The 12,238-nt window shown below is 34.3% G+C and overlaps 1 protein-coding gene across 4 annotated transcripts in view; it reads right to left on the bottom strand.

Moving 5' to 3' along the window:
• The window catches only part of rnf130 (ring finger protein 130), a 78,094-nt gene that overhangs the window by 7,029 nt on the left and 58,827 nt on the right, over positions 1-12,238 (bottom strand). For all 4 annotated transcript variants that reach the window (XM_087280506.1, XM_087280507.1, XM_087280505.1 and 1 more), the window contains exons 7-8: positions 6,466-6,562; positions 4,555-4,759 (exon numbers count right to left, since the gene is read on the bottom strand). In XM_087280506.1, the coding sequence (XP_087136632.1) occupies positions 4,555-4,759; positions 6,466-6,562 (302 nt within the window). The remainder of the gene's footprint in view (positions 1-4,554; positions 4,760-6,465; positions 6,563-12,238) is intronic.

Consider the following 12,238-nt stretch of genomic DNA (forward strand, 5'->3'; position numbering starts at 1 on the left):
AGAACAAATGCTTGGTAAATAATAAATTATCTTACAAAAGGGTAATTACCTTACATCTGTTTCTGCAACAAGGGTGTGTAGTTGCTTGAGTGTTGATTCATTCTACTTGTATGCGGTTTTCGGGTTCTTTGGTTTAGTTTCATTGCACTCAACAAGTTTTGTTGTTATTGTTCTGTGAAACCTGATTAAAATTGCAGGCACAGCCTGAACACTAAAATAACTTCAGACAGAAGGCGAGGGAGAGGGTGACCGTTATTTACAGCCAGCTTGAGCAGAGATGAGTCACTAGCTTGAGGACAGTCTGGTTACACAGATGCTGACATCAAAAACTAGACCCCATCTTATGACAGGTGAAAGGAGAATGAGCAAACACAGAAGATCAAATAAACATACAATGAAAAAGTACCGATCTGGGAAGCATGAAGTCAACAAATGGATCGGCTGGAATTGGGATACAAATAAATTGTTAAATATTGATCAACCAGTAAGAGCTTATTGTTTTTTGCATGGTGAGGAATAGACATTCCAGTTGTTTCACAACCACTACAAGGACAGACAGAAGAGCGATAAGGGCGAAAAAATAGGAGTGTGTTGTTGTACACTGCTGTTAGAAACAAAGGTAAATTTATTACTTATAGATGTATTGAAATTACTGAAATTCTCATTACAGTTTTTCTAAGTGGCTTTGGTGCATTTCTCACAACACTATTTACATTTGTACAACAGTTAATGCATTTCTCAAAACAATTAGTCATTTGTGCACATCATATTGGCAGTTTCTCATTCCTTCCAACATACTGCAAATGCTTTCGGACATGCATCAATTGCTTTCATACAACTCTACTGTTTTATAACATTATCATTTGCTTCTGTCATGTCAGTCAAAATGATCTAAACTTGTAAATGCTGAATAGTCATTCCATATAAAACTAATAGTCCTTATTTTATTACTTGAGACATTAAAAAAAATGATGAACTAGTTGTCAAAATCTGTCAAGCTAATTTTATACAACATTTTAAATCTTTTGTTTTCCTGAAAATGTCTTCCAATTTGAACAATTTCAAGAATGATTTACAGACCTGTGTGTGTTGTAGGTTCAGTTCTAATATGTTCTGCATTATTGTTTACAGTTATGCATAGCTCTAAAGGGAGTTTATGTTTGTTGTAAATAAGGGGGTATTTATTCTTTTGCACACTGCTGTGAATAAATTAGATTTGTAAAGAGCAAATGCAGTAAAAGTATGAAGCATGCATATTCAGTGTCTTGAACTCAGATATCTCACTAAATGCAGTGATGTCTGACTTTACTGTAGTTTTCAAATGGCTGTGCAAATAGTATCTAGTGCTGTCTTGAGCATTTTCAGGAAGTGTCACCAAAATCTGACTTTTTCACATTGGAAAATGTAGAGTGAACTGTCATAATGAAAACATGACAAAGCCATTTGACTATCTTGTTCATAAACAACGATGTCAGGACTTTACATCTTGATGACACTGACACTGTCATTGACATCAATACTTGCTTTTGACAAATAAGCTATCCATTTTGAGCAAGTGACTACTTGTTTTAAAAAAAGTATTAACTGTTGTGCAGAAATGCACTAGTGTTGTGAGAAACGCACCAAAGTGACTGATAAAAACTGTAATAAGAAATAAATAAGTACTGTAAAAAATCAAATTAACAACACAGAGATTTGTAAAGAAATCTGTTTTGGAGAGTAAAGAAAAAAAGACTATAAAAATAAACAGAAGTTGTTTTATTTACAGTGGTAATTCAAATATAGATAGATAGATAGATAGATAGATAGATAGACAGACAGACAGACAGACAGACAGACAGACAGACAGACAGACAGACAGACAGACAGACAGACAGACATAGACAGACCGACAGATAGACCAACACACAGATAGATAGATAGATAGATAGATAGATAGATAGATAGATAGATAGATAGATAGATAGATAGATAGGTAGGTAGGTAGGTAGGTAGGTAGGTAGGTAGGTAGGTAGGTAGGTAGGTAGGTAGGTAGGTAGGTAGGTAGATAGATAGATAGATAGATAGATAGATAGATAGATAGATAGATAGATAGATAGATAGATAGATAGATAGATAGATAGATAGATAGATAGATAGATAGATAGATAGATAGATAGATAGATAGATAGATAGATAGATAGATAGATAGATAGATAGATAGATAGATAGATAGATAGATATAGACAGACAGACAATACAGACAGACAGACAGACAGACAGACAGAGATTGACAGACCGACAGATAGACCAACACATAGATAGATAGATAGATAGATAGATAGATAGATAGATAGATAGATAGATAGATAGATAGATAGATAGATAGATAGATAGATAGATAGATAGATAGATAGATAGATAGAGTAAACATAGACAGACAGACAGACACAGATAGATAGATATAGACAGAAATAAAAAATGAATAATTACGAAGCTCAACTACATGCTACATCTTTTGTTTTAGACATTATTTAGAATATAGTTCACACGAACATACAAATTCATGCCATCATTTACTCACCCTAACACAACAAGATATTTTGAAAAATGCTGAAAACCTGTAACCATTGGCTTCCATATTTATTAGTATTTGGGGTTTTTCTTTTCTCGATATCAATGGTAACAGGTTTCCAGCATTTTTCACAATATTATTTTGTGTGAAAGCTTTCATAAAGGTTTGAGTGAGATAATATTGTCATTACATTTAAAATTTACATTGTGCGTAAACATCTAATGAACATCAGATGTGTCATCATTCGTATTAGCATGTACCTACCCATCATGTTACCACTTGTGCCTGCCATCTTAATGATTTGTGGTTTAAATACTGTACAGTATGTTTTAGCAACTCTTATCTCTATTACATAATGTTGCTGTTTTTAGTTTATTTTGTTCATATACATTTTTATTTAAATGTTCATATACATTTATCTGCTTAACTATGTTTGTATTTTTCTGGCTAATTCTGGTTCCTTTGCAGCAATGTTAATTAATGTACCTTGTCCCTGCAAACAAACAAACATACAAACAAACAAACAAACAAACAAAATAAAGAATTGTCTACCACTAGCCCAAAAATTTCATTATCAGCATTATAACCTGTAATTTAATTATCCTCACTCCTTAATAAAATTTTTATATGCAACATTCAAAACATAAAACTATTAAACAACTAAAATAAAAAAGCACACAGAAAGCAAAAAAACAGGTAATTCAAAAAAACAACTTACACAACATAGTAAATTTATTTTATGTATGAGAAGAGTCACCACAGATTGCATTGTGACGCAGTGACTTGAGTAGTGTAATGCGAAAGAGGTATTGCAGTAAAGGGCAGGACACACTGCGGTCGAGCAGACACCTGCTCACGTCACTGAGCTCAGCTTCAGCAGCACACAGATGTCCTGAACTACAGGTGGAGCAGTGCAGTCAGTGTGCTAAAGTCAGGAAAGCTCACACTCCTCTGGGGAGGAAATGAAGGAGAAGGTGGAAATAAAAGCGACGGGAACAAACTTAAAGGGGAAGTGTGCTTTTTATATTTCTGTCTCACATTAGATTAAAATTAAAATCACTTGACTGACAGTTGAAGTAAAAATAACTAGCCCTCCTGTGAATATTTTTTCTCTTTATATATTTCCCAAATGATGTTTAACAGAGCAGTGACATTTTCACAGTATTTCATATAATATTTTTTCTTCTGAAGAAAGTCAATTTTTCTTTTATTTCGGCTAGAATAAAAGCAGATTTAAATTTTTTAAAACTATTTTAAGGTCAGTAATATCAGCTCCTTTAAGCAATATTTGTTCAATTATCAACAGATCAAACTATCATTATAGAATGAGTTGCCTAGTTACTCTAACTTGCCTAATTAACCTAGTTATGCCTTTAAATAGCTAATTAAGCTGAATACTAATATCTTGACAATTATCTAGTGAAATATTATTTATTGTCATCATGGCAAAAATAAAAGGAATCAGATCAAATCTTTAGAAATGAGTTATTTAAGCTATTATGTTTAGAAATGGGTTGAAAAAAATCCTCCTACAGAAATTGGGGAAAAATTAATACTTCGAGAGGGACTTCAACTGTATGTATGTATGTATGTATATATATATATATATAATCGTTTAGCGATTAGTGTAAAAATAAATTCATTTATAATTTAGTTGAGTAATTCTGTTTAGGGACGCTGAAATGACACACTTCAACTTTAAGAAAGTCCAGACAGGTGTTGCCATTTTGGGCGGATTTACGCCTGATTAGTTGATTACTAAGTCAAATTCTCAAAACATGTGTAGGCTAACAAATAAAATCATACAGATCTCCATCTAAGCAGTCCTCATGACATTATCAAACACACACCCTCTGCAGAGTCAAGAATGTTGACGTTGTCACAGGCAAACCTTATTTTTTGATACCTGAACCTGGTGTGCATTGTCTCCAATTTTTGGCCTGGAAATCATCAACCCAATCTGGCAACACTGTTCTGCTAAGACAGAATAGGACTCTTACTGGTGACAGCGATGTTAATCTCTCCGGAGCGAGGAATGAGCTCTTCGTCGGAGGGAAGCTGGGAGGAACTGGAGTGGCGCAGAGGCTCCAGACTGATGCTGGTCTCTGAGGACAGGTCCACTAGTGCTGTCCTCTGGCTGGAGGTCTGACTGCGGGACATCCGATCCATGTCGAACGCCATGTTGTCCACGCATGGCAGGTTGGGCTGCAAGTACATTAACGTGTTAGTCAAACTGAATTGATACGAATTTTTTTTAAATAACTTAGATTGCATTTTCTATTCAAACACCCATAAAGATCTTACTCCTAAAGAACTAATATTTACCTACATCTTTTAACTGTTTTTTAACATGATCACAGCAAAAGATTAGATCTGACTTTAACCCTGATTAAGATTTTAAGACCAAGTAAAGACAATTATAATAAATAATTTGAAGGAAGCACAGAAGCACCAATATGTTCTCTAAATGCTAATGCATAAAGAGCATATAATGGGTAGGCCTATCGCACAACACATGGACATGACCCCAATAATTTGAGGTGATGCAATATATATTGCCCATACATAAAATAAAATTCTAGCAACATTTTAGCTGATTCTGCAGCATCTCTATATCTATAGGGGATGTCAGTGCCAGTGTGGTTAAAAAAAATACTATAGTATTTACTTATAGTATATTTTCATGTAGGTCTCTGACAACTGAAAATAGATCTGGTAGCAGCTATTGCAGCCTCTGTTACCTTTCACCTTGCACTTTTTTATTAACATTTAGTAATATTTATTTAGGAAATGCGCTTTCACATTCTGATTCCGTTGCCTATTCATTAAATTGTTAAAGTGACTATAATTAAATAAAATATTCTTAAGAATAAAATATTATGTGTTCTTTGGAAAAGTGCATTGTAATGATATTATATTGTCATTCCGGCATTATATAATAAGTGGCATACAATAGTCTTAAAATGACAATAATATTGTTTATTGCAATACATTTTGGTGCAATATATCGTACAACAAAAAATAGATACCATGACAGGTCTAATGAGTTGTATTTTCAAAGTTCATTTCAAAGTTTTAAACTTGTTAACTTTGGTTATTTGGTTTAATTGCTTAATCACACTAAACAAAAAAGATATAAAACAAACATAAATATTTGTTTTCAGACAGAAAAATTGCATGACATTACCAATGTGACCACCAGAGGGAGCAACTGGCTCATATATTCTCCACACTGATGCAAAACATCATTACACTGCAATTTTTCTTAGCTTATTACATTGTGTTGGGTACAAAAACCTAGATTGAGTTTTCTTTGGGGGGTACAAGTTTGAAAAAAACTGCAGGAATTGATGTTATTTTCAAGAGCATACATCCTGATAAATTCATTAATACAACAAATCAAATAACAGTCTTATAATGTCAAAACATGCTGCCCTCTGAGATCAACGAGACTGTTTTTGTACTAAATTTAACTGTGAACATTCATTAGTTGCACTTTGGAGAAAACTGTTCCCAGAAGATAGCGTAGGCATACAGTAAATGACAAAACCTCCCTTTAGGGACACCTGGGATATCCTCAATGGTATAAAAAGAAAAATGAAGTATATAACGTGCGTTTAATGACATGTATACATGTATGACCTAGATGTATTCTATTAAAATGGTATATGAAGACGTGTCTTGTGTCCTTATAATTCAAAATGCTTATATACTGTATAATTTTAAACAGGGTCTTTTCACATTCAGAATTAGACACAGTTTTCCTGTGAGAGTTGGATTCAGTAGCAGAGTTGGGATAGGGCCAAATAATAAGTGTTTTTTACTGTATAAAATACATTATGCCTATAGGGAGAGACCTCGTAAACCCCCAATACCAATGTGAGTATGTGTGTGTGTGTGTGTGTCCTCACCATAACCCCCAGTGCTTTAAGGATGTTGAGTTTACACATTGGACAGGTGCAGTGCTCATTTAGCCATGGATCCACACACATTTTATGAAAGACGTGCCTGAAAACAAAGAGAAAAATATTAGAAACCACCTCTGCATGTTGTAATAATCTGTTGACTCAATATATATTTGTGTTAGGCATTTGATTGCAACAACAGCATGAATAATCAAAATCTAATCTCTCCAACAATAATGCAAGACCCTGGAATGAAGCCTCAGATATCACCATAACTCTTTGCAGCGATGATGAATATTTGAAAGTGCTCTAAGAACACTGGTGCAGGAAGGACATTACATGTAGAAGCGCATTACACATTTATATTATAACCAGAGAGAGGAGAGAGAGAGACAGATTAAAAGCAAGAAGCTGCTGGACTTCAAAAGGAGCAACATGAGCTTTCACAGAGAGCTTTTGAGTGGCTTCTCCTCCTCCTGACATCCGGCTGCTGCACAATCAGAGCTGTGTTTACTGCAGGAAAGACCCAGAGCTCTTGACAGCGGAAACCCTCTTCTTGAGGGAGATTCTCTGCACAAGACTGCCATTGAGGCTCAGGGTGGAGACAAGGCAGCCATTGTGGATCTGAAGATGCTGAGGATTCTTTATCGCAGCAGCATTAAACTAATATCTAGTCATATATCTTAAATCTTCTAGTCTTATTTTTTTTTTCTTGAAAAGTTTCAGCTCAAAATATCCATCTGATCATTTATTATAGTCTTTAGAATCTGTCCATTTTGGTGTCGGAATACACGCAAAGTTTTGATGCAAAAACCTCTAAGTGCCGTCTGAAATTTATAATGAAAATGAGGATTTTTCTCAGCCTTTTATGTTTATGTTGAGTTATTTCACTTTAAAGACCATGAACAGAACTTATTTTTGCCATAAAAGTAAACATTTCTGAACCTAATACGAAATATCATCACTAGCCAAAAATACCAATTAAGTTTATTTGATGTATTTGTGCTGGGTTTTTTTTTTTCAAGCTCTCACACAAATTCCGTTTGCAGTACACACACACACACACACACACACACACACACACACACACACACACACACACACACACACACACACACACACACACACACACACACATTAGCGTTTATGCATATTATGCGGCCGTGGTAATTATAGCAGTTAAGAGTTACATAGCGATTTTACTTTCTTTACGACAAACGACAAAGGCTCAGTTTTAAAAACGCTTTAAACTTATAAAACTTATAAAAATCACAGAGAGTTCTAGCAAATATTTTAATCCCATGCAGTTTCTTTGGGAACAAAAATGTTCTGTAGACATGTATATATGTTATTATAGTAACATGGCGCCTGCCAATTAATTCCGTGGGCGGGGAAAACCGCACTCCTACGTCACGTTGTGGTGGGCCTCAAAATCAATGTCAGAAAATAAAAAAGAGACTTGATGTGTTTACATCACTCATTACATCATATGACTGTGGACTCACTATACATACACACAGTTTTGTCCATACAGTTTTCAAAAGTTGATTTTCACTATAGGTGCACTTTAATATGTTTTGTTCTGGTAACATTTCATCCAAATTTCCAATCAAAACATAGTCATTTACAGCGTTTCCTCTAAAACAATTGGCCACAACACATTAGTTTTGACAGATTTTTTAAATTTAGTCGTAAGATAAAAATGTTAAAATCTGAAAAGAAGAATGCTGTAAAAGCTATTAGTTGACTTTACTTAAAAAAGTAAGTAAACCATTGTCTTAAAATGAGCTGAAATATAAATTATTTGTATGAAAAATTATAAAAATTAATTTGTTGTTCATTCATTTTCCTTCTGCATCATTCATTCATTCATTAATTTTCTTTCTGCATCGTTCATTCATTCATTTTCTTTTCAGCTTAGTCCCTTTATTAATCAGGGATCGCCACAGCAGAACCGCCAACTTATCCAGCATATTTTTTCCGCAGCGGATGCCCTTCCAGCTGCAACCCATCACTGGGAAACATCCAAACACACCTATAGTGCATGTCTTTGGACTTTGAGGGAAACTGGAGCACCTGGAGCAAACCCACATGAACACGGAGAGAACATGCAAACTCCACACAGAAATGCCAACTGACCCAGCCTGGACTCGAACCAGCAACCTTCTTGCTGTGAGGTGACAGTGCTAACCACTGAGCCACCATTTCACAGAATTTGTTTTTAAGTAACCAGATTTACCTTTTTTTCACATAAAGAAACTAACCACTTTTTACAGTGAAGAAGAAAAAACTAACATGCATTTAGGTAATACATTAATTATACATATAGGTACTATAATAATTATATTAATTATTTATATGAAATATCGTACTCACAAATTTAACATAGGAAAAAATGCATTATTGAATGATAAATGCATATAGAAATAACAAAAAATCATTAAAATGTAGAATTTGTTAAAATAAATAATGTTTAATTTGTTACACTAACTGAATGGTGATATTTTTAATAAGACCTCAATTTATAATCGAGTAATCTGTAGTCATGGGAATTTATCTTGTCTTATATGTTGATTTTTTCCTACTTTTGTTCTTTGTTTACTCTTAAAGTGCCAGTAGATGTTGGCTTGCATTTTATGAACCACCAAGTACCCTAGTATCAGCTAAAATCTTCAGGTGAATACAATTCAGGTGACTACTATCCTTTTAAACAGCAGCTTTTAATATTGATAATACATTTTTCTTAAGCAGCAAATCAGTATATTAAAAAAAGTAACAGCTACCTTTCATTTGTATTGTTTTTGATTAAATAAACTGTGTGAGCAAATATGACATCAAACCCGAAAGCAATCAGACTTTGAACTGCATTCACCCCAGCACCACAAACAGCAAAAGTGGGCTCAAGAGGACATGCTACAGATTTTAACCCCCTAACATTTGTGTACGAGTTATATGACAATTACATGTGCTCCTACAGGGATACAAGGTGTTTTAAAAATGATCTACATGCAACGAGCATGAGTGTTCATAGAATACAGCAGCAGTAATGCATTTAAGAGAGGTTATCCAAGGATGTCAAATAATGCTAAGTGCCTCTGACACACAGTGATTTATTGGTGCTGAGAGAACGAATGCTTCTGAACTGATCCTGCACTGACAGACTTCAACATTGCTTGCTTGGATGATGAACATGCAAACAAGGGTCACATGAATTAATGATGAAGCTGTGCTTTACAACACAAAAGATGCTCAAGAGATGGATGCCTTCAAACTAAGACAGACCAGCTGTGGGCCCAATTTTTTATGTACTGCATTATTTTAGTTACCTAACAAATGCATTGTTATATACACACTTCTATCCACCATACTACAAAACAGTCGAGCATGTCCATAAAGGGAAGTGCACGCACCTAAGAAAGTTACAGGAGAAAGAGCGAAGCTAATGCACTGGGACGTAAATTGAATGGCCACGGCTAGGTCAAGTATGCTGCCATTACTTGGGCTATGAGTTATTGATTGTGGCTGGAGATGCTTATGCTTAAGAGAGCAGAGATACTCACCTTAAGATGAGATAGCCTTAAGTTGAGATGCCAACTTGTCTCATACAGTATATACTACCATTTATATAAGATTGGGGTTAGTAAGATGTTTAAAAAGTAGTCACTTACTGTATGCTCAATGCATTTATTAGATCAAAAATACATTTAAAACTATGGTGTTTTGGTACTGAAAAAACCTTGCAGAAAATATGGTAATATCAAATCATTTTTGATAGAAATCTTCTGTAGTTAATTTCTTCTGTATTTCTAACTGAAAGCAATGACATTTTGTCATTATATGTATTGACACATTTGTGTATTATGATTTGATATCACTATCAGACATTTACCCAGCAGGCACAGAACATTATAAGATGTTAATATTAGGTTAGATTTAGGTTGTGATGTCTGGTGACCCAAATTCAATGTCTATCCAGCATCAAAGGAGAACGTTATTTTAACGTCCAACAATGACGTCAAATGATGTTGACATTTGGTTGATTTTAGGTTGTGTTGAAAAGTGACCAAAATTCAAAGTCGAGCCATCCTAAACCAACGTCATATTAACGTCAAATACTGACACTTATTCATCAGATATGGCAACTAAAATTCAATGACTCCCTATTTTAATTATCAGTCAAATGCCAAGGATAACAGTTTAAAGGTAAAACCCTGTCATTAGTTATGTTTCCATCCAAAAATGCAAATGAACTTTTAAGCACAAAACTGGAATATTGCATAAAAGACGTGTGAATAAAGCAACGTTTCCATCAAACGATTCAAAGCCAACAAAATCTTCACTTCCAGATAAACTGGTGCCAAATATCAACAGTAAAAACGGATATTGCTACAGTAGGAGAAGCTCAGTGAATCTTTTCTTCATTTACTAAATGATTTGCACTTCAGAAGGCAATCCTGAGACGCAGTGAACGTGCGGTGGCATTTAAAAGCGTGAGACGCGGAGCACAGATGCTATTGATTCTGGAGGTCATTATGGTTATAGTAACACTAATACTGAAATGATTATGGTGTTTTAGAATGACCAAAACAACATTTCAGATGTTTTACAATGTGCTCAGCCTGCTGATTTATCCATTCACACAGATTTTTATCATCACATGATCTTGACTTTAATCACATGACTTTTTTAATGCGCATACTGGAATTTGTTCTGTAAAAGTGTTTCCATCATAGTTTATGAGCATCTTTTATCAAATAAAAAGTTTAGCCTACTTAGTTATGCGCATACGTTTCTTTAACCTGCATATTGAAAATGTATGCATATCTTGACATTTCCATCAACTGTTTTTTATGCCCATTTCAATAGGTGGATAAAATGTAGCTATTCTCTGCAAATGTAGCTATTAATCTGCAAGATCACCAAACTGCCTGTGCCCACTGGCCTAGAAATATATGTGTAACATTGTTAACCTATGAATAAAACTGAAGGAACTGATGTAATAATGGTTATAAAATCTTTTTTTCTGTCTTTTTTTCTTTTTTGTTTTGTTTGCTCTTTCCTTTCTTTTCTGTCTGTATAATTGTTGTTGCTTTTTGTATTGTTCTGTGTTGCTTTAAGGTCAAAATAAAAGTATGATATAAAAAAAATGCAATGTCTGACAGATGTGTATAGTGGTAATGTCCACACAACGTCAAGTTGTAACATCATTAGATGTTGATATTTGGTTGATTTTAGGTTAGACGTTGGACAATAACATCCGGCTGACGTTGGGTTCTGACATCAGTCCGATTTTCATTTCCAAGCAAAATGCAATATCCCCACGACATTGGGGTACAACGTCAATTTGATGTCACGTTGATGTCCTGTGCCTGCTGTATATATAAATATTCATTCAAATACTTTAACTAGATTTCTTTAATGGGTTAATGGTCAAAACGGCTATTTTAGGGTCTCTCTCGAGTCACTTTTATAAGTAACAAAATGCATTACATAGCTACTTTTTAAGAAATGCAGTTTGTTATTTATTTGGGAAATTTTAGCTGGACTTTAGATTGAAATATGTTACTTTAAAAAAAAATCACAACAGAAAAGGCTTAAAATCTGATCGAACAGGTAATTTTTTTGCTCAATAGTCCAATTTCATGTTGGATGAAAAAAACCTGTTTCAGCAGTCTAGCAGTTTATTCATATACGCATGCTTGGCCTATGATCTCAGCTGCTGATGAGAAATCTGGCAAAACATAGAATCTCATGTAAAATGTAGCAGGTTTACTGATTT

This window comes from Danio rerio, chromosome 14, assembly GCF_052040795.2.
Source record: "Danio rerio strain M-AB ecotype USA chromosome 14, GRCz13ab, whole genome shotgun sequence".
Taxonomy (NCBI): domain Eukaryota; kingdom Metazoa; phylum Chordata; class Actinopteri; order Cypriniformes; family Danionidae; genus Danio; species Danio rerio.